Raw genomic sequence first — 23,411 nt, 5'->3', positions numbered from 1 at the left:
TGCCATGACGTCTCTGCTCCCGCCTCACCCTGTTCTCTTACTCCCAGCACAGGGGACGAACACAGCCAGGGAAACTGGGGTCACTTGGACCAGGTGGCCGCACTGCGCTGGGTCCAGGAGAACATTGCCTACTTTGGAGGGGACCCAGGCTCCGTGACCATCTTTGGAGAGTCAGCCGGAGGTGAAAGTGTCTCTATTCTTGTAAGTGTTCCTGGATGTGATGTGACTGTTGTTGGGACTCCTTGGAGACCAGGCAAATCTAGCCATGGGAACATTTACTTACAAGACCAGGGTTCTAGGCTGATGCTCTTCTGCACAGCATCAGATTGTGGAGAGCTAATGGCGAAATTCTCTTTGGCCCCCAAGAAGCTCAGAGCTCACCTAGCGTCCCGGGGCCATAAAAATGTTCACCCAGAGCTGCAACATTGCTCCTCTTCTAACTTGGTTGAACTCTCTCTCTCCTTCCTAATAATTTAAAATTAGGATTTATTTCACCCACATAGGGGTGGGTATACATTATGAATAAGAGGAGGCAACCTTGAGTGTTGGACAGAGTGTCATGGTTTGGCTTGTAGCGAGATCTATGTGTTGAGGGGACACGAGCATTAGATCAGGTCAGGGGCCTCCTCTAGGTGGTCTGAATGTTTGTCCATGCCCAAGAGGGAGGGAAGTAGTCTCTGGGACTGATGGATGGAGCTGGGCTGGGGAACGTGGGTAGGAGGGAGGAGGGGTTGGAAGGTGGGATGGGGAGAGATGGGACTGGGGATGTGGGACAAAGTCATGACCTGGGATCCTGGTGTGGGGAATGGGGCTGAGGGATTCACTGAGGGAAGCAAAGATGGAAAACCAGATTAGAAGGTGCTGGGAGCTGTACGGAACCCTCCAGCTGCCTCACAGTTGAGCAGAGGGTCAGCGCTATTACAGTATTATTAAAACACATATTGGTTTCATAGTTGAATACTTAGGGGAAACTGTTTTCGTATTTTATAAAGTGAAGAAAAAGGAAAAGTACAGGCAAGCTTCAAGAAGAAAAAAGTCATTATTATCCCACTATTCGGGGATACTCACCATAGACATTTTGACTCATATTTTTCCAGGTTTTTTTTCTATGACTCACCCTATCTATCTACTTATCAGTCTATCTAGTCATCTATCATCTATTTATCTTTATGTCTATCTATCTATCTAACTATCTTCTATCTATCTGTCTGTCTGTCTGTCTGTCTATCTATCTAGCTATGTAGGATTTTTTTTTTTTGGGGGGGGGGAGGGAAGGTCAACCCTGAGCTAACATCTGTTGCCAATCCTCCTCTTTTTGCTGAGGAAGATTGGCCCTGAGCTAACATCCTTGCCCATCTTCCTCTACTTTATATGGGACGCCGCCACAGCATGGCCTGACAAGCAGTGCGTCAGTCCACGCCTGGGATTGAACCACGGGCCGCCAAAGTGGAGCACACGGACTTAACTGCTGCGCTGTTCAGCTGGCCCTATCTAGGAATTTTGAAACAAAAACATCTTCCTTAGCATTATAGCAGAAGATAAATTTTTCCCTAAACATTAATTACTCTTCCATAATTATATTTTTTAGGTCTTGTAGTATTTCACGGTAAGAATGAAAAATAGCATGCTTGCAAAATCTCATAATATTGAAACCTTGTGTTATTTTCAACTCTTACTTTTATAAACAGTATGGGCATTCATAGAAATAATTGTATGCCTCCATCATCATTTTTTCTAGGATATATTCTGAGTAATGGAAATGCAAAATCAGAACTGTGTTTTAAAGTGCTATTAGGAATTTCTAAGCGTCTTTCAGACACTTTTGATTGTTATAATCAGCAAGTGCCACACACATGTCCTGTTCTGGCCCTGTTCTGACCCAGAGAAGCCTGGTCCCAGGGTCAGCCTGTGGAACAGGCCAAGCCTGGCAAGGAACTGTCTTGTCCACTGAGTCCCCAGGGTCCCCAGGGGAATGGTCCAGGGCAGAGCTGTAGATGAGGATAGCTCTTGAAGACTCCTCCCCGTGAGCATAAACTCACTTCCTCTCCCTCCCCTCCCAGGTGTTATCTCCACTGGCCAAGAACCTCTTCCACCGGGCCATCTCTGAGAGTGGCGTGACCTTCTTTGCTGTCCTGGCCAAGAAGGACTCTAAAGCCACAGCGCAGGTAGGTCTCACACTAGACCACCCCTGCACCCTTTGCTCTGCTCTCTTGGAGTCTTCAGGGGCCTTGCTTGCTGTAGGATCCAGCTGACATCCTCAAGGAATCACAGAAGTGAGAATGGCTGAACAGGAAGGACAAGGAGACCCTTCATCCAGTCTCCCAGTTATCCAGTTGAGCAAACTGGGCAGAGAGCGGGGGGCAGCTTGTCAAGGTCAGTGAGTGATCAGGGCAGAGCTGGGACTCAAGCTCATGATTCTGGACTGCCAGTGCAGGGCACTGTCCACTGACCACATTTCCCAGCGTGTGCCAATGTGGGGGCCGGGCCAGACAGTGGGGAGTGGAGTGTCACTGTGTGTTGTCTCTCTCAGGGTCTGAGTTCCGGTGAACCCTCTTGTAGCATGTGAGCCCCATGGGGTCTCTCCCTGAGGGCCTTGTGACTGGGGGTGGGTCCTAGAGAAATCACTCATTGATTCACTTATTCATCAATGAATAATTTTGATATAACCAATATCTAACAACCTTATGAAGCTTCCATTCTAATGCAGGACACGGATTAATGAAGACATAATCAAACAAATTATAAAATGTCAACTGTGACAAGAACAATAAGGCAGAGTTACCTGATGTAACAGAATCCCAAAGGAGCTCTTAGTCCAGTGAGTAGGGGGAGGTTATCAGGAAATTCTTCCTGAAAAAATTATCATGAGTTGAGATGAGAAAGATGAGCAGTAATTTACTTGGTGAGAAAAGAATATTCCTCAAGAAGGAACAGCATGTGCAAATGTCCTGACTCAGGAGGAAGTATCTCCAGTGAGACAGAGTGAGAAAGGCTGACGTGTCCAGAGTAGAAGGAGCAGAGGGGACCTGGAGTGAGCTGAGGATGGGGACACTGCAGGGGCCATGCTGCACAGGACCCTGTGAGGACTTTGTCTTTATCTAGAGACTGTTAGGAAGCCAAGGAAGAGTGAGCAACAGGCGGCTCTGCTGAGGTTGCCCACTGGAGTCAGTGATGTGGAGAGTTTGGTAGGGCTGTGAGAGCTGGCTTCCTGGAGTGGTGGGGGCAGCAGCCAGACTTAGAGGGGCTGGAAAGTAGGGGGAGAGGAAAGGAAGACACCTGGACTTTTTGAGAATGTTTTTCAGGATTCTTTGGTTATAAACAAGAGAAGCCCAGTTGACCAGGCTTACATGGACAAGGGAGAATTCATTTAAAGGAAACCAGTGGCAGAGATAGGGCTGGATTTTGCTATCAAACAGGAATCATCAACTGGGAAAATGAACTGTATCTAAGACTCTTATTCTTGCTCTTTCTCTCTCTCTCTTAGTCATTCTCTCCCTCTCTCGTTTCCTCATACTTTCCCTCTTTCTGTCTCTCTCTCGTCTGCTTTGCTCTGTGCCTTTTTGTTTATTCAACAAATACGTCCTGAAGCACTGATTCTGTGTCAGGCACTGTACTAGGCTCTGGGGAGCCCTACACACTCTCCATGGCCCCACCATCATGGAGCCTGCCTTCTGTCCATCTGAGTCTTCTCCTCTGGTCACTTTATAAGTGATGTACCTGAGGCCAAATGTCTAGGAAGTGGATGAACAGAGATTTGAAACCAGACAGTGTGATTCTGGGCTCCATGCTCTTAAGCCCCACTCCGTGCTGCCTTTCCTTAGAGGTTCAGCTCTGAGATCACTGTGCCCATTTTAACAGAGATAATGTAACAGACACAGAGGCTATGTAAGTGACATGACTGGGACCAGGACCCACCCCTGCTGGTCTAGAGTATTTTCTGCCACCCCCTGCTGCCTTTAGAAATTGACGTTGGAATGGAACACCTCTTTATTGACCAAGGGAAGGGACATGACTTGAATTTTCTTGTCGCTTTTGATCTATGCAGCAAATTGCCATCATTGCTGGGTGTAAAACGACCACGTCGGCTGTCCTTGTTCACTGCCTGCGCCAGAAGACAGAGGAGGAGCTCCTGGAGACGTCACAGAAGATGGTAGGTGCTTCCACTCTCCTGGCCACGCAAATGCCCCACCCTGTAAACTTGGCCCAGGTTCACGATTTCAGCTATATCCTTGCCTCAGGAAAACTATCTGGGACAGTGTCTCGCATCTCAGGAACAGTATCAGCCTCTGGATCTGAATGGGGAATTTCTTTTTTTTCTTTTCTATTATGAAGTATCTCAATCATTAACAAAGTCAAAAAATAACATAGTGAACAATTGTGTAATAATTCCCCAGCTCTATCAAAACTTATTGTTTTGCATATCTTATTTTCAGATACATTTTAAGAATTAAACATTACATAGTCTCAGAGGTAGCTAACATCCTGAATTTTGGGGATGGGGATATTAAGAACAAAGATTTTCAGAAAGGTTGCCACAATTTATCTTGGCTAATTTAGAAACTACCTCAATTATAAGGCCCAAGTGAGGTAGTTCAAATGAAGTGGCTCAATTTTCCAGATTTTCTAGACTCTACCTCAATTGTGATGCTAGGATAACTACACATCCATCCATTCATCCATCCATTTATCCGTTCATCTTATTTTCCATCTATCCGTACACCAAAGTATCCAATTTATCAATATCATTTTATCAATTTAATATTAATTTATCCATACCTTTCATTCACATACTATCAATCATCCATGCGTCATCCAGCCAGCATATATCTTCACTCCATCATCCATCCCTCTAAAATCAATGAGCCATCCACCTCCTATCTGCAAGTTATCATTCATCTATGCACTTATCCATCCAATTCACAAATACTCCATGTATTAACAAACTCCATCCATCCATCAATCCACCCATCTACCCATCCATCCATCCATCCATCCATCCATCCATCCATCCATCCATCCACCTGTGCTAAATGATGGATGGGTAACAGGGACAGTGACACACACATGAACTGGATACAGTCTCTGCTCAGAGGGAACTATTCAAGGAGAAAAACACTCATATACACCCTGGGTTAAGTGTGTTGGGAGTACAGAGAGGGGAAGCCTTCATTATAGTCAAAAAGATACTTCACAGAGAAGATTTAATTTGAGGATTAGTGTATGGCTGTGGCAGTGGGTCATCACAGGGAAGGTATAGCTGGACAGATTCACAGAGAATACAGCATCTAGGGACAACAGGTACTATTTCCTTCGTGAGAGAAGTGTGTGAATGTGAGCTCAGGAGTAGCCTGAGCCCCTGGACTCTCTACCTGGACCCTGGGCTCCTGAGGACACTCCTGGACCCTCAGGGACAGGCCTCTAGCACTGGACTCTGCTTTATTCCCATGAGTTGAGTTCAGTGCGACCCTAAAATTAGATCCTGTGTTTTCAGGCTCAAATAAGGTGACCAAAGCATTCAAAAAATTAAAAAAAGAATTTTGTTCTCATGCCTGGAAAGAGGAAAATTTATTTCAGTAATTCTCCATGTGACAGAAGAGGACCTAGCATTTAAGGGGAAAGTTGGTGACACTGGGAAACCCCAGAGAACCTGAGAGCACATGTTATCCTTCTTGGATTTTCTGATTATGTGGAAGTGTTTCTATGATTATCCATTCTCCCCAGCACACATACACACACGTGTACACACACATACATGCACACACACCTGGATAGCAGTAGAGGGATTCTTATGGGTCACTTCCTGCATACTGCTCAGATGTGTTAGCTACAGTGTACAATCAGTGCAACCTTGTGAGCACACAACATAGAGAAGTGTAGGCTGGGGTGAATTTCTGTGAGCTTGAGTGTGTCAGGACTTTCTATTGCAAGATGAGAAAACTCATCTCGAAATGCCTTGAGCAGAAAAATGAATGTGCTATAACAGACTCTTCAGGCAACCAACTGAAAACTAAACTACTTTTCAGAAGTAGATGGCTTCAGGCACAGCTGAATCCAGATGTACACATGATATTATTAGAATCTGTCTCTATCCCTCAGCTTTTTACCTCTCAGTGTTGGCTTCACTCTAAGACAAGTTAGTTCACTGGGGAGGTAAAGACAACAACGTAGCTCTAGAGTTACTTTCTATCCATTTAGAAACCCTCTTTCCAAATAATTCCTGCACAAGTTTTCCAGTAAACTCCATTGGACTGACGTGGGCATCGGCTCATTCCTGAACTGATTTCTGTGGTCAGAGAAACAGGTCACATACAGATGCCTGGATTCATGGAGTAAGAGTGGGGAAGAGGGAGGTCGCCAAAAGGAAAATTAGGGTGCTGATCCCTGGGGGAACAAGAAGGGGAGATGGATGGAGGGCAGGGCAGGCGCAACCACAGACATCCTCTCCAGTGGTCCCCTCCCCGTCCTACACCCACACCCTGTGGTCAGGCCCAGGGGAGCCAGTGTCCAGCTTTTCTCCAAGGAAGCTTCTCACCCACATCCTCTGCCTTTGTCTTCACAGAACTTGCTCACTGTTGACTTACTTGGAGACCCCAGAGAGGTAAGGACCTTTGGTTCCTTGATTACAGTTTTATATCTTGACACCTTTAAGCTCCAATTAAATATGAATTAAAGAATTCCCCCTGTGGACTCAGAGTAACTCCTTGTGTTCATATTGCTGAGGCTCAGAGAGGGGAGGTGGCTTGTCTGCATAACACAGTCAGGAGGACCAGACGTAGGACTGGAACCTGTTCCCCTGACTCCCAGTCCAGTGCTCCCAGTCCTCAACTCTGTGTCCCCTCAGCCCAGCTGACCTTCTTCTTGTTTACATTTCCTGCTCCCAATAAAGTACCCTTTATAGAAAGCTGGACTAGAAACTCCCACCCTGAGGAGGTGGAGATAATTGAGTAAGGAGTTTCTTTAGGAACCTTCACTGAGGAGCCCAGATCTTCTCCTGGAGACTGCAGGGTTGATTGGCTGTGCAAGCCTCTCTGTCTGTAGGGCCGTCAGGAAAGGATCCCAGAATCTCAGTCCTGAGGACACCACCAAACTCCCACCATGTAGGAAACTCCAACAACATCCTCCCCATCTCCTTCCTCCTCCCCTCCTACTTTCCAACAGTGTGCCAGGTTCCAGTGGCATTACTATCTTACACTCCTGTCCACTCTGCTCTTTCCCTGGGGATGGTAGCACTTATCTTGAAAGGTGTTGTGAGGATTAAATGAGATTCATTCAGTCATTCATCAAAGATTTAATTAGCACTTACTTGTGGACCAGGACCTGATTCAGGAGCTGGGGGTATAGCAGTGAAACAGGCAAAACAGAGACCATCCCTCCCTCCTGGAGGGAGAGAAGAGTCAATAAACAGAAAAAAAAAATACATAGTGTGTGTGACAATGGTCAGCATCAGGGATAAAATGTAATTGGGAAATGGAGCTAGAGTTTGCTGGTGGTTAGAATTCATATGGCAGGACCAGGAATGATCCATGAGATGGTGACATTTGAGACGAGTTCTGGAGGAAGAGAGGAAGCCAGCTTTCAGGAACACTGCAGGAACAGTGTTCTGGGCAGAGGGAACAGCAACTGCAAAGGCCCTGAGGTACGAGACCAGTGTGGCTGGAGTGGAGGGAGTGAGGAACAGGACTAAGGCTGAAAAGAGAACAGGAGTTGGGATGTGGCCCTTAAAGGACTTGGATTTTTATTCCAAGTGTGATTGGAAATCTTGGGAGGGTTCTGAACAGAGGAGTGAGTGACCTTGGATTTCACAAACGGGCTATTTGACTGCTGTGTTGAAACTGAAGGTAGGGAAGGGACAGGGCAGATGCGGGGACACCAGCTGGGAATCCACTGGGCTGCAATCATCCAGGCAAAGTATCATGGTGGCTTGGACTAGCCCATACCAGAGGGGTTGGTGAGAAGGGGTTGGTGCCTGGATATTTTTGAAGTGACCTCTGACAAGATTTACTAATGGACAGGATGTGGGGTGTAAGGAAAAGAGAAGGGGTGAAGCAGGCCCTTGGGATTTTTGTCCTGAACCAGGTGATGCACGAGGCCCACCCGGGGCAGCCACTGGCACCCACTCTGGACAGCGGCGACTCCTGCCATTCTCACGGGTGCTGGTGTCACTCAGCCCCCACTGGACGCAGCCCTGATCGGGCCCTCATTGTCTCTCCTGGACTTTTACCATCTTCCATCTCTACTGTCCCTCCCACTCCCACGCCCCACGGTGCTGCCAGACTCACCCTTGTAGACCCACGTCAGGGAGTGTCCCCCCTTCTTAAAAGGCTGACCTTCCTGACAAGACAAACCCTCTCACCTCCATGGAGTTATCCTTCAAAACACATCTGAGTCCCTGCTCTGTGAAGACCCTGTGCAGAGAACGTGCTGCACCATCTGCTCTCTCTAGTCCACGCCCCACAGATTCCTCCAAGCCCAGGGCTCTCGGGGTCTGAGGTTCCTGGGATTAGTCCTACACAGTGACATCTCTGCCACTCTGTTCATGCCATTCCCACTGTTTGGAACACTGTTCATTCGCCAGAGCCCACGCAACGGCAGGCACCTCCTCCCTGTGGCCTGCCCTATGTCCTCCTTCCACAAGGATTTGCTTCTCTAGCTAGCTCCCTGAGGCAGCCCTTTCTGAACTGCACTGCCTCTTGAAGAGAGCAGTGGTGACACTCACATCCTTTGCCACTATTGTCAGTCATATTGCATTAGGATTTGGGCCCTTGTCCTGTTGAGTCAGATCACTTGACAGAACTTCACCTGTGCTGCCAAAAATGGCCTGTCATTCACTGACACCTGGAGAGCAGATGCAGGTCCAGGGATTCACAGGATCTCAAAGCCTGGTGTTGTCCAGTTTCACCTGCCATCTGGGACAAATATGGCACATAGTGCGTGGAGCTGGAAATATGGCACATTGGGCTGGTGACTATGTGAGGGATCTGTAACAGCACTGCTAATGAATAATATCCAGTGTTTATCCAGCCCTTTCCACATACCAGGTACAGTTCTGAGCATTTTCCGTGTGTTCAGTCACTTAAACTCCACGACAACCTATCTTATAGTTGAGGAAACTGAGCCACTAACAGGTGAAATTACTTTCCCAGGTTACTAGGTTTTAAGTCCAGATAGTCTGGCTCCAAAACCCATGCTCTTAACAACTTCTGTGGCCAAATATGAAACATAACTACCCAGAACCAGCTTCCCAGATGGTGACTTGTGGGTCAGTGTCTGTGGAATATGTGACAAGTAAAGATTTTTCATCACAGGTAAAACCTAAAATTAAGAAATTTATCACACAATGTGATCCCATCCCTGATTCTTTTACTCCTGCTTTGCCTCTGGGATAGGGAGTCAGGTCTCAGTTTAAGCACCTATAGTGATGAGCAGCTCACTACCTTCTGGAAGCCAACTACTCATCAATAATGGCTCATATTTAAATATAGATACACAGATACAGTCAGTTGTCATTGATCGTGATTTTGTGTTTGTGAATTCACCTTCTCACTGAAATTTACGTGTTACACAAATCAATACTCAGGCACTTTTGTTGTCATTTAGGGACATGCACAGAGGGGCAGAAAGTTTGATTCACACAATGACACGTGTTCCCATCTGAGATCAAACATGACAACGCTCTGTCTTCCTGTTTCATCTCTTGTTCTATTAACAATTGTCCTTTCCACGGTCTATTTAGTGCCACCTTTTTCACATTTTGTGTTTCCTGTTGGTGGTTTCTCTGTTTAAAATGGCCCCCAGCACAGCTCTGAAGTGCTGTCTAGTGTTCCTCAGCACAATAATGCTGTGATGTGCCCAACATGGGAGAAATACGTGTGTTAGATGAGCTTCGTCCAGGCGTGGGTCACAGCGCTGTTGGCTGTGAGTTCAGTGTTAATGCATCAACCGTGCAGCACATCCAGAAAAGGAGGAGGAAATTTGCCCTGAGGCCCCTCTGGAAATGCTGAAGTAACATCTGTAGTTGTGATGAACCTGTGGAAAAGCACCTACAGTTGTGATTTCATGAGATGATGATAAAAATCACAGTGGACGGCACTGTCACAAGGCTGAAGGACACGAATTACGGTCACGTTACAGGAGGATGGAAAGTGTGAGCACTTCTCTACTGCTATTTTCTTCAAAATAAATACTACATATCATTAATTATTTGTAAGAAATGTGTGTTACATAAGGGATCTTTAAACACATAAAACGAAGTTGTTGAAAATGTCATCAGAGACTCACGAGAACATAACTGTGTATTTCCCCTGAGAGCAGTGGTTCGGTTTCACTAATTCAGAGTCACAGTGACCTTACAGAACTAAACCACCACAAATAATGAGAACTGATTATAGATAGAGAGACGCATGTAGATATACATGTGCTTTAATTTGAAATATATGTAAATATGTGTATATATATCTCAATTCTCAAATGTATAGATATATTTATATATTTATGCATATATTAATAAATGTATAAATATATTTGTATGTATCTGTATACATATATATATATTCCAATTTGAGGGATACCTGCCCCCATCACCTTATGTTTCTAGCCTTGGGTCAAAGTTCTACCCTCTGGGGTCACACAGACTTAGTCCCCTTTGTTGGGACCCTGAGTTCTGTGGTCACCACCCTGGGTACACAGGCCTGCGGTGCTGGCCTTGTGCTCATCAGGCAGTAAGAAGAGGTGGGTGTTTCCTCGAGAGGGGAAGCACAGACACTATGCTCCCTCTTCCCCAGAACCATCCTTACCTGTTCACTGTGGTTGATGGAGTGCTGCTGCCAAAGATGCCTGAAGAGATTCTGGCTGAAAAGACATTCAACAGTGTTCCCTATATTGTCGGAATCAACAAGCAAGAGTTTGGCTGGATGATTCCAAAGGTGAGAATGTGCTGGAATCTTAGACTCGCCCTCCTGCCCTTCACATCACCCATCCCACCTCTGGTCACAGAAGCTCCTCCTTCTCTAGACCCCCTTCAGGGTCCAGGGCCGCTGTCCCCTTCACACAGGTTGACATTTCCATTGAAACCTTCTCAATGATGGTCCCAGTATCACCTGGGTGTGCTTCCCTTGGGACTCCAATCCCCAAACACTCTGTGATTATCTTCCAATCCAAGAATCCTGAAATATTGATGCTGGGGGGCCTGCGTAGATAATCCCTGGGCAGATGAGAAAACCGAGGCCTGGAAAGGGGAAGGAGATCGGGAGTTAAGGAGAGTGAGGTCTGGGGCCCTGCAGGTTCTCCCTTTGGGCTTGGTGCTTTCAGACTTCTCCATAAATCACTCACACTATTCTAGTCACCCAAGTGGACAGATTCAGAGGAGCTTGCCTCCTCTTGAGTTAACACTGACTGCTAAAATTTAGGAAGGGCTTCCCCTTCTGCCAAAGATAAACACAGCCAACATGAGTTGAAGGGGTGAGGACAGATTTTAGTCAATTAACCACTGCAGTAGGGGAAAGAGTCCAGCGTGAACTGAGCTCTAATCCCTGAAACAGAAGACTGGAGCTTATTTAAAGGCTGGATGTGCTCAGGGAAAGGCTGTGGGGTGGGAAGGGGGTTTGTCCATGTGACTGTTCCACTTGGATTAGTTAACTGGTTTTTATTGGAGGAGAAGCAAGCTCTCTTGTCTTTCTTTTCCTATTTTTGGTGAGAAAGATTGTCCCTCAGCTAACATCTGTGTCAATTTTCCTCTAATTTTTGTATGTGGGACACCACCACAGCACTGCTTGGTGAGCTGTGTGTAGGTCCATACCCAGGATCGGAACCAGTGAACCCCTGGCCACCAAAGTGGAACAGGGGAACTTAACCACTATGCCACTGGGCAGGCCCCAAAGTGTCTTGTCTTTATGACAGGAGACAGAGGTATAAGTTGGAGCAAGGTTCCCAAAGAAGTTAGGATTCTACACTCCCACAGGGACTGAGAGAGAGCAAGAGTCATCAACTGAATGTCTGCATTTCAAAGAGATGGCTCTCAGGTCATCTAGGAAACAATTTGGGGAGGTCTATTTACATCTCAAGGGCAGAGAAAGGATCTGTAATTACAAGATTTCTAAAGTAGCTGCTGTAAGACAGGGTTCAGGGACTACCTACCTGTCACCAGGTTCTGGTTGGAACAAACAGTGAATTCTGCTGGCAGCAGGGAGCTTTCTCAAGCAGGCAATTTAAGGGAAGCTGGGTCCTCCTAAACATAGAGCATTAAGCTGCTAGAAGCCTTGTTACTGTTTGGTCGAGTCCCTTAGTGCAGAGGTTTGGATGGAGCTGTTATGTGCAGAGTTCTGAAGTTCTCACCTCAGAAAAAATGCAGAGGTTAAACTGAAGTACCAAAGCCATCATGGCAGGATTTAGGGCTTCCTCAGTCAACTGAGACAGGGAGGGTATTTGTGAGGTCTGTGTGCTGTACCCAAAGCCCTCCCCTTCAACACTAGCCTGGCTTAAACTCTCCCTCCCTGGCTCGATGACCATTGTGGGGACTCTAGCCTGACACACATATATACACATACGTCCTACAAAGGACTGAGACAGCTTCTCTTTTTACAGCTTTACTTTAAAGTAAACATTTACTTTACCCTCTTTGCACTCCTTGAGTTACTGGATATAATAGTCTATTTGATTAATTAATTTAGCCGAAGTCTTCAAAGACCCTGACTGTCAAGACTTGATAAGGTGACCTTCAGCCTGCATTGATTTAGTCAGTTTGAGTCTTCTTCCTAATTCCCAATGATTCACAATTGCTTAACCATTGTTTTAACAGATGATGGGCTACCCGATATCTGAAGGCAAGCTGGACCAGAAGATGGCCACGTCGCTCTTACGGAATTTCTGCCGTATCCTGGTAAGAGTCTAGGGAATCACAGGAACTGGGTGAGAGCCAGAGAGAGGAGGAGCTTGCCCCAAATCACAAATCAATTAAATGGCAGAAAGAAGGTAGGGGCCGGAGGGTTCTACTCCCATTTTTCTGCCTTTCTTACCCACCACCTGAAGTGGTAGGTGGTTGCACAGGAATAAAGAGGTTCACCATTAAGGCAAGAAGAGAAGCTGTGTCAATCACCAGAGGGTGGTGATCGATTTCACTCTTTGCTTTTTTTTTTTAGCTATTTTTTAATTTTTTGTGAGGAAGATCAGCCCTAAGCTATCATCCATGCTAATCCTCCTCTTTTTGCTGAGGAAGACCGGCTCTGAGCTACCATCTATTACCAATCCTCCTCCTTTTTTTTTCCCCAAAGCCCCAGTAGATAGTTGTATGTCATAGTTGCACATCCTTCTAGTTGCTGTATGTGGGACGTGGCCTCAGCATGGCCGGAGAAGCAGTGCGTCGGGGTGCGCCTGGGATCCGAACCCGGGCCTCCAGTAGCGGAGCGCGCACACTTAACTGCTAGGCCGTGGGGCCAGCCCTCACTCTTGATCCATTTCAGAACATCCCTGAGGAACTGATTCCAGTGGCCATTGAGAAGTATTTAGGAGGGACAGACGACCCTGTCAAAAAGAAAGACCTCTTTCTGGACTTGATGGGAGATGTGATGTTAGGTGTCCCATCTGTGACTTTGGCCCGTCTCCATAGAGGTGAGTACCAGAGGTTGGACAGGAAAGGGACACCGACCCCACTGGCTGTGCTGTCTGCCCTGGCCTCCCTCAGCATACACAGATATGTGGAAACAGCAGAGAGTCAGTCCTACCAGGCTGATTCTGTAGGGCCCTGGGGTGGGGCACTGTCCTATTTTGGTTTGTGCTGGAAGCTGACTCTGGGAAAAGGATCCAAATGAAAGTGGTTTATTTGGAAGATGATCTCAGAAAACACTAGTAGAGGAGTGAAGAAGTGACAGGGGAAGGAGAAGGAAGCCAATCCGTGCTGCCCTGTCAAGCAAGTATCCGCTGTGGACACTGGAGCTGGGGAGTTCTGGGAAACCTGCAGAAGACAGTCTCAGGGTTATCCTGGGTGAGTGGTATGGGAGCTGGGGTATTTATCTTCCAACTCCCATCTGTCACTGGTTGAAGGCTGTTCTCAAGGGGTTGTTGGTTCTCTGGTGCTTTAACGTGCTACGTACATGGACAGTGTGGTCTCTATTGGCCAAAGACCTCAAGTAAAGATGTCGGAGGTGGAAGTCAGTCTGTCAAGCCCTGAAGTTGGGGATATGGTGAGTCATTGACAGCATCTGCTACAAGAACTCCTCACCTGATGTTTTTATCTTCCCTTGAGCTAAAGACCGAATCTTAGAAGATGTGTTTTGGAAGGTTTCTAAGGTCCAGAGCTTCACACTAATTTGTCAACTAGTGTAGCTGAGGGTAGAGTGAAGCCAAGCAGAAGATCAAGAGGGCTGTCTGGGACCAAGTAAGCTGAGAGAAATGAGTAGTGGAAGGTATGGGGCAGGTGGTCTGGAGAATGTCCATGTCTGCAGCTGGCTTTTGTCCATCTGGGTGTATGCTGGATCTACCATGTGACCTTCCACATTGACCCAAGGATGTGTGTGTGGGGGGTGTGAGGTCAGGGTGGGTGAACTCACCCAGAGAGCAGGTGTCCCTTCTGGGTGCGCTTTTGAGGTCCTCACAGGACCCTTCCTTTTCTAGGAGCCCTCCTTCACCTAGTCTGCAAGCCACTAAATTGTTCTCTGGTCCAGACCTTTCTCTCTAACTGTGCTGGAAGGGTCATAAATTCAGGATGCAGTAAGCATGATAAAAAGTGTCTACAGCTGAGCTACTGTGTCCCCAAGCACTCAGGACAGAAACGTACAGGTGCTGGTTACCGCTTCCTCCTCCCGAGGATCCTGATGAAACTCTTCAGCCAGGGGCCACCTGGGGACAAATCTGTTCTTTCATAAACTGGTCTTGTCTCTTACTATGTGTCTGATTTGTGGTGTCCCTGTCTGTATCGTCTGGTGGTCCAGCCACGTGGACTTGTGTTTTCATCTGATATCTCATGACTTTGTGTTCAAGGGCTTATGACAGGACTACACAGATTTTGCCAACATTATTCTTTCATTTTTGTACTTGTCTCATTGTCTTTTTGATCAAAAAGAACTCTTCTGAATATAAAATTACTATGTAATAATACATAATATCTTACAGTTGTGGAAAGTTTTGAAAATATGGGAATGCATAAAGAAGAAAGTAAATATCACTCATAACTCCTTCCTCTAGAAGTGTCTGCTATGAACTTTTGATATATTTCCTTCTAATAATCTTTCCTTGTTTTACATATAATTTAAAAATTAATTTATATTATGTTTTTGTTCATAGAACACTATATTGTTGTCATTTCCTCAGTGTCAGTAAAAACTCATCAAAAATATCCATCATTTCATGAATTAAAATTTATTTTAGGGACCGGCCCGGTGGCGTGCACTCTGCTGCTGGTGGCCCAGGTTCGGATCCTGGGTGCACACCAAGGCACCGCTTGTCAAGCCATGCTGTGGCGGTGTCAGATATAAAGTGGAGGAAGATGAGCACAGATGTTAGCTCAGGGCCAGTCTTCCTCAGCAAAAAGAGGAGGATTGGCATGGATATTAGCTCAGGGCTGATCTTCCTCACACACACAAAAAAAATTATTTTAGTATTCCTGTCCTAGTGAATATTTAGGCAGGCTGCTCATATTTTGATGCCAGAAAAACATTCTTCCCAGCCTTATTTGTATAAATCTTTAATCTAGTCTCTAATAATTTTCTTACGATTTGTCTTTAGAAGTGAAATTACTAGGCTGTAATTTAGGAGCATTTTAAAGTTCTTGATACAGATTGTGAAGTTGGTTTCCAGTGTATAAGAGTGTGGCTTTCTTAATTCTCTCACCTTGGACACTCAGACTAAAAATAAAAGTAACACTTCCAATTTCATAAGCCCTTCCTCACCAAAAAAAGAAAAAAAAAATCACTCTGATTTAATTTGCATGTTTTTGATTACTCAATGTCTCTTTCCTTCTGCTTCTCTTGTTGTTCCTAATTGTTATTATCCAGATCTCTTCCCTACTTGACTTTGAAGACTTGTATTGTGATTGTAGGAATTTTATATGTTTTGGTGGTTTAACGCAGAAAGTTAAAAAGAAGAAAAAAAAAAGAATATCTTTGGGACAGCATTGTGCCAAAAATAAGTTCTCTCATTCACAAAAGTTTTTCCTCTCTCCTTGTGCTGTGAATTCCTCTCTAAGACCTTTGAATGGCAGAGAGCAGATGAAACACCCCACTTGTAGTGAGTTCTGCTTGACCTTGAAGCAGCTGTTTAACATGTAGATTATGGAGCCACAGAGGACTGCTTCTTCCAAACACCTCCTCTTGCTAAAGCAAGGGTGCAGTGATGGGAGTGAAGGAGGCAATTAAAGAAATTACTCTACATCCTCACGTCAGGAGGGAATATATTGTTAAATCATTTGTGGATGAATGTGTAATGGTGTGAAGAAATGATTGTAATATTTACATAATAACATATACAATATCATCCCAATTTTATATACATTAAAGTGATATGTGCTACAATAGTAACAGGTTTCTCTGAATGGTGAGATTATAAGTGATATTCTTGTTCATTTTCCTGTTTTCTGCATTTGCCAAATTTTTTACTAGATCCAAGGGAATAAAAAGTTGTAAAGTTTCTCCACTAACTGACTTGGGGCGTGCCCCTTCCCCCATTGGAGTCACTCACTGTCGGCCTCATGATTCACACAAAGTGTGGATCTCCGTGGCCCGGTGGCCCATGAGTTAGCCTTGAAGCAGCAGGGATGGCAGCTCTGGGGAAGCATCAACAGGAAAGCTGACACCTCTGGGGCTTCGAGAGGGAGGTGAGAGGGGAAGCAGGGGAGGAGGAGAGGGGCAGGAGAGAGGCAACTTCCTCCCCCCTCAGCCCCTCTGCTCTCTCCACCACCTCAACACTCCCCAGGCCAAGCAGGAGGCAAGATATGTGAGGTAAGAGAGATATAGGAAAGGCTGAGTTTGCGGTTTCCTGAGACACAAGAGACAGATTGTCCCCTTTCTGCATATGTTTGTATTTAAATATTTGCGTTTTCAGATCAGAAACTTGTATTTGCTTCACTCTTCTCAGAAAAGATGAGGAAAACACTGGAAACACTACAAACGGGCAGAATAGAAGATACCAATTGGGATCCAGGAATTCTCCAAAGGAATGAAATCTAGCCTGTTATCAATGGAATATAGCAGTGTAAACTGTATGAATGTAGATGTTCTTGAGTGTGAATGCATCAGTACTCAAAGGAGTTTATGTGAATTGACCTGATGCTCCTATGACAGTTATTTTGAGTGGATCTCTGCAGTGTTTCAACAGTCATTCATTCCTTCATTTAATCTTCATTCATTCATTCAACAAACACCTGGTTCAAATCTCATTCCACTTCCACAAGCTACAAGCGTAAGCAAGTTACACAACTTTTATGAAACACTATTTCTCTATTATGCTGATAACCGGGAGTTTCCTACAGGGCACCACAGTGTCCAGCACACAGTTGACACTCACAATGTGCAGCTGTTATTAATATTCTTGTTGTGTACTCAGGATCCCAATTCCCTTCCACCAATTCCCTGAGTGCTCAGGGCCGTTGGAGACCTTGATACCAACCAGGTGTGCATCAGGTAAAATGAACTTTGCTTCAATCCTTGTCTTCTCAGATGCCGGAGCCCCCACCTACATGTACGAGTTTCAGTATCGCCCAAGCTTCTCTTCAGACATGAAACCCAAGACGGTGATAGGGGACCATGGGGATGAACTCTTCTCGGTCTTCGGGGCCCCGTTTCTAAAAGGTGATGGCCCTTCGGTGACTACAAATTTGGGATTAGGAGATCTGGGTGAATGTCTTGGTTTTGTGGATCCTTGTCAATTTCTCCTTCTCTCTAGACCTTAGTTTCCCAAATTCTCCACAACAGGGTTGAACTACAAACGTTCCCAGTCTTTCTCTTGTTTTAACATGCATTATAGAGAATGTGTATTCATGCCCTCATTCATGACCACTACAAGAATCCAGACCTGGGCATCAACGTAACCAGTTGTGGGTGATCTGTCAGGCCCTACTCAAGGGCTAGGATGCCAGCACCCACTTCCACTCACAAGAGCATGTCAGATTGAGTGAGAGTAAGGTTAGAGTGGGTGTTGACCTTGAATCAGGGCCAGTGTGTGTGTCTATTTATCTATTCAACCATCCATCTATCTTTCTAAAACTTGTCTCTTTTTAAACTTAATATGTTTAATAATATGATACTTTAAAGAAAAAGTTTCACAAATGTCTTCAAAGCCTTAACCATCAACACTTAAGGAAGACTTGCATGTGACCCACCTCAGGGCTGCTTGTGACACTCCAGTGCCTCTGGGCATTCCCCAGTTGGGTGACTCTTTAGGACCATTGCAGTGCTGTTATTTTTCAGATTCTATGTACATGTTGGTGGGTTAAGGAGACTGAGAAAAGACCCAAATGAGAGCAATCTTGGGAGGCTGTGTTGCTATAGTGGAAACCCTGGGGTACAGCGTTGTGATTCTGAACAGGGAGGACGGGGAGGTTGGGCACAGAAGACAAAGGCCATCCACTCATGGATTGACTGCAGTTGTTTACTGTGTCCTACATCAGTAACTCTCAAGCTTAAAGTGCACATACATTACCCAGAATTTTCTTAAAATGCAGCTTTTGACTCAGTAGTAATAGAGTAAACGCTGGATTCTGAATTTGTAATAAGCTCTCAGAGACGCTCCTGCTATGGGCCCAGAAACCTCACTTTGAGTAGTAAAGGCTTTTTGTCTTCTTCCCTACAGAAGGTGCCTCAGATGAGGAGATCAAACTCAGCAAGATGGTGATGAAATTCTGGGCCAACTTTGCACGCAGTGGGTGAGCCACATGGCAAAGATGGAGCAGAGATGGGGATGTGTAGATTAGATCTATTGAGAAGTGGTATCTTCTGATGTGTGATGGTCAAATTCCTGGCCCTGTGTCCTCTGGCATGAGACCTCTCTAAAAATAGACAGGTTTCCCAGGAGATGGTGAGCTTCCTATCTCTGGAGGCATATGAGCCTCATGGCAGAGGTGAAGCCAGGGGTCCCAGAAAATCTCGGAAGATGGTTGGCACCACACAGTAACTTTGGGGAATATCTGTTTGATTCTGTTCCCAGGAACCCCAATGGGGAGGGGCTGCCCCATTGGCCAGCATATGACCAGAAGGAAGGGTATATGCAGATTGGTGTCACCACCCAGGCAGCCCAGAAGCTGAAAGATAAGGAAGCGGCTTTCTGGACCGAGCTCCTGGCCAAGGAGGCAGCAGAGAAGCGACATCAGACAGAACATGTTGAGCTTTGAGTGGGCAGCCTAGCCAGCCTCGAAGGCCTAGTGGAACCCAGAAGGCCAGATGGAGTATTCTATAGAAGGTGTTTCTGGGCCGAAGAGGCATCTGATTGTGGAGGTTGGATAATTGTCTGATGGAAGTGGGCAGAGGCCAGGGAGGGTAATTTTTGTATCTGTGACCTCAGTTTGGGGAATAAATCTTCTTTTGGAGATCAAGTCTGTGTCTGTGTCTTGAATTGGAGATTTAGCCATCCATCCTCCTTAGAGAGAGAAGGATGAAGAGAGAGGGCACTATGTGCAGGAAACAGCCTCTGGCGTGTCTGGCTTGGCCTCTGGACAAGCAGAGTCCAGCAGGCTGGGCCCTGGGACACTCTGCATCTGCTCCATGTCTCTGGGCCCTCCACAACTTCCAACAACAGGATGTGGGGTGGCCAGAGTGCAGTGTCTCTGTCCTCCGTATGAAACTACCTGTAGAGGTGGAGGTGGCACAGATTCAGGATATACCTGGAGTCGGGGGGGGAGGGGAGCTGCAGAGGTGACCTTGTGGCACTGTTATGTGGCCCTTACTGACACTTTCACCGGTATACAATTCTTTCTTCAACATACACAGTATCATCTCAGGCCCCTCCCTGAGGTCATCTCTTCCAACACCTTGTCTGAGCCCCTTCTGTAGCCTGGACCACTTCAGTCTAAGATGTGACCACCTTGGAGTAAGTCCCTAAACTGTCGTCCTAAAACTGCCTCTTTCAGAATCCCTGGGGTGACTTCTGGCTTCTGCTGGCATGTAGAAAGCTCTAGAAAGTGTTACTCCCACCCTAAAAGCAAGAAACAGCTGGATTATCCTCAAAATCATGACTTTTCCTGAGCCACTCAAGGAGCTGAGGTTGATAGTGAAGAACTACCCTGAAGTCTCAGGAAGACAGGCACTCTTGATGACAGAAGGGATGTGGATGCTGACTTACTGTCTGCCTACAGGCAGAAGATGGGGTCACCATAGGTGTGAGTAGAATGACTCTAAGAATTCTAATCAAGTGCTAAAGGGCAAGTGTGGGCTATTATGAGGGTATAAAATCCTCGGGAGCCACAGACCCACCGGGGAGTTTACACAGACTCTTCCGCATGGACTTTCATCAGGGGCTCATGAGAAAGATCGGGAGCAGGTAGTAAGACCAGAGACAGCCTGCCTCAGGGGTGTAGGCATGAAGCCCTGCTCAGACACTTCTCCATTAAGGAACAAAATCCCTAAACCATTGGGAATAGGGCAGCAAACCCATATCCATATGTGCCCCGGGGAAGACCTATTAAGAGTGAGGAAAAGGAAAACTTAGAAACTCTTTGCCCCTGGGAGATGGGCATGAGGCCATCCTGAGTCCTTGTCCTTAGAGATCTTTTACTGCTGGGCAGGGGCAGAATCACACAGAAAGCCCCCTCTCCACAACCAAGGGACACAAGGTCTGCCTAAGGCTGAGACTGGAGCAGGACAAAATAAACCACTCCTGGATGCCACCTCGAGTTAGCACACACCAAGTACGGAGCAGCAGAAATGTACCACTGGGGGAGGGGAAAGTGTGGAGAGAGACCCTCTCTGAGGGGCGGGTGCACAGGGCAAGGCTAAAGCTGAGGGTGGAACAGGGACATTGAGGGAAACCTCTCAGAAGCTCTCACCCTAAGCACAAGGTAACACTAGAAGAATCTGACTCAGGTGGTGCCCTGAAGATGACCATGGCAAGAATGAAACCCAAGCCCTGCTCCACTCCTGATGAATCAACTCAATTCTCCCAACACACACACAAGCATGGATGCACAGGTACACACAAACACACATTATCAGTCTACCAAAAGAGGCATGCCCATTTCCAGTCATAAATACGATTTAATTCACTCTATGCTCGATTACATACCCTGCTGAGAGGGACTCTGGATCACTCATCCAAAATTACAAACAAATAAAAAGCAAAAAAAAAAAAAAAAAAAAAACAACAAACCCACTAACACACAACAAAATGATCAATAGCAGCAGAGTCTGTGATAGCCCAGTTGTTAGAACTAACGGAGTAGAAGTCTAAAAACCTATACGGAAAAGGTCCATCAACAGATGGATAATTTCAGCAGAAAGAAGCAAATGGAAGTGTTAGAAATTTTTTAAAAATTGTAACAGAAATGAACAATACCTTCAATGGGTTTATCAGTACACCTGACATGGCTGAGGAAAGAATGAATGAACTTGAAGAGATGTCAATATAAATTACCCAACTTAAATAAAATGAGAAAAAGTTGTGGAGAAAAAAACACAGTACAGGGGATCAAAGAGATGTGGGCCAATGTGTCATGCTCCAACATACATGTAACTGGAATCCCAGAAGGAGAAGAGAGAAAGAACAGGCAGAAAAATTATATAAAGATAAAGACTGAGAATTGTCCAAAAGTAATAAAAGTCATCAAAGCACAGATCCAGGAAGATCAGTAAACTCCAAGCAGGATTAAACAACAGCATACACATCTAGACACACAATGAGAAAATATTGAAGGCAACCAGAGTAAAAGACATGACTTGACATGACATGACGTAGAAGGGCACCAGGGAAGACATTTGACCATCCCTACATGTGGACAAACGGAGGCCCACAGAGGGAAAGGAACTGGCTCAAAATCACTCAGAGAACATTGACAAACTGCTGGAGGCAAACTGAGGCTTCCTTGTCCCAAAGCGGGGGTCTTTCAGATGCACTGCGTAGCCACCTCCAGACTGACTAGATTCACACAGGAATGGCCTTTCCCTCTTGACCACACTCTCCATTCCTTGCCCCTCTGCATCTGCCTGCAGCTGCTCCCCCTCTTCATCCAGCTCCAGGGTATTAAACTGACTCTGTCAAACACACTTTTCACCCCATCTGGGCAGCTGTGAGAGGCATGAGGCTTCGTAAGGTCCATCATGGACATTTTTCTTGAAAAATGACTATGACTAACTAAACTTTGGGGGATACGGTGGCATGAACTGGTGCCTTATCCAGACCAAGTCATGACCTAAATTAAAGACAGAGCAAGCAGAAAAAGAAAGGAGAAAAAAAACTTGAAAAAGAAGACTGGAGATGAAAAAAAATGGAGGAAGGCTTAAAGAAGCAAAAACCTGCAGAGGCTGAATGAAATCCATTAGATGAGAGATTTTCCATCCTGCCTGCCCATTGGAATCACTTGAGAAACTTTTTAAAAATGCCCTTGCCCAGGCCCCATCCTGATTCTGATTCCTTTTACCTGGGGAGACGCCTGGGCATCAGGATTTTTAAAAGTTCCTTATGTGAAGATGGTGGGTAACCAGGGTTGAGAACCACGGATATGGGCAGTTTGCTCCTAAGGGCATGGACCCTTTCTGTAGGTCTCTGCATCTCTAGGGCCCTGCACAGGTGTGTGTTGAATGCATGGATGCCTGCACAGCTGAATGCATGAGCAGTTGTGCAATTGAGTTGTTGGCCACGTTACTGGAGATTGCAAAAAATGTAGGCCCACTCAGGATTTCATCAGTGATGGGGCCTTGTGGGAAGAATGCAGGAAGCAAAAAGGAAAGCAGTTCGTTGACCAGGCCTTGTGGGGACAGGGATGTTGTCTTGGAGATGAACTTGAGGAAGCTATGACAACAAGGTCATTATGTCAATTCCCCTGCAGTGGCACCCACCACCCCCTGACCTGGATATCCCCCTTCACGTCCACTCATCCCCTCTGAATCTCTGCTTCTACAGCTCCTACCAATGTCCTCCAGGTCTGTTTGCTCAGGGCTACTGCTCACTGTTACCTCACATTACACTCTGTCCCCTCTCCTGACCTCAGGCATTCTCTGCACAGTTTCAGTTCAAACTTCCTGAGAGAGAAGGTCTGGTTTGTTGTCTCCATCACCCTCCAGTAGAGATCATCCTTGACCAGGGTGTGGATCTGCACCACTAGTGCTTTTTGGTCTGGGGCCGGCCCTGGACTGCTCAGCTCTGCCCACACCCATGGGGTACAGCAGATCAACCCACATCTCACCCTTCAGAAGGGCACTGTTGGAAGGGCAGTCTTCTGAAGTAGGTCCTCGTAACTGCAGGCCCTGCCCAGAGCTTCACCAGGTCAGTTTAGGAGGTGA

At 46.1% G+C, this 23,411-nt stretch overlaps 1 protein-coding gene across 2 annotated transcripts in view; it reads left to right on the top strand.

Moving 5' to 3' along the window:
- Nucleotides 1–19,400, top strand: part of LOC131396006 (liver carboxylesterase 1-like) — a 31,951-nt gene extending 12,551 nt beyond the window's left edge. For both annotated transcript variants that reach the window (XM_058527840.1, XM_058527839.1), the window contains exons 5-14: nt 48–201; nt 2,061–2,165; nt 4,046–4,150; nt 6,560–6,598; nt 10,782–10,922; nt 12,794–12,874; nt 13,455–13,602; nt 17,643–17,774; nt 18,775–18,847; nt 19,129–19,400. In XM_058527840.1, the coding sequence (XP_058383823.1) occupies nt 48–201; nt 2,061–2,165; nt 4,046–4,150; nt 6,560–6,598; nt 10,782–10,922; nt 12,794–12,874; nt 13,455–13,602; nt 17,643–17,774; nt 18,775–18,847; nt 19,129–19,312 (1,162 nt within the window). In that variant the 3' untranslated portion in view covers nt 19,313–19,400. The remainder of the gene's footprint in view (nt 1–47; nt 202–2,060; nt 2,166–4,045; nt 4,151–6,559; nt 6,599–10,781; nt 10,923–12,793; nt 12,875–13,454; nt 13,603–17,642; nt 17,775–18,774; nt 18,848–19,128) is intronic.
- Nucleotides 19,401–23,411: the final 4,011 nt, after the last annotated feature.

The sequence above is a fragment of the Diceros bicornis genome, chromosome 32 (genome assembly GCF_020826845.1).
Source record: "Diceros bicornis minor isolate mBicDic1 chromosome 32, mDicBic1.mat.cur, whole genome shotgun sequence".
Taxonomy (NCBI): domain Eukaryota; kingdom Metazoa; phylum Chordata; class Mammalia; order Perissodactyla; family Rhinocerotidae; genus Diceros; species Diceros bicornis.
The sequence above is the reverse complement of the archived record's forward strand: the minus strand, read 5'-3'. Positions and strand labels throughout refer to the sequence as shown.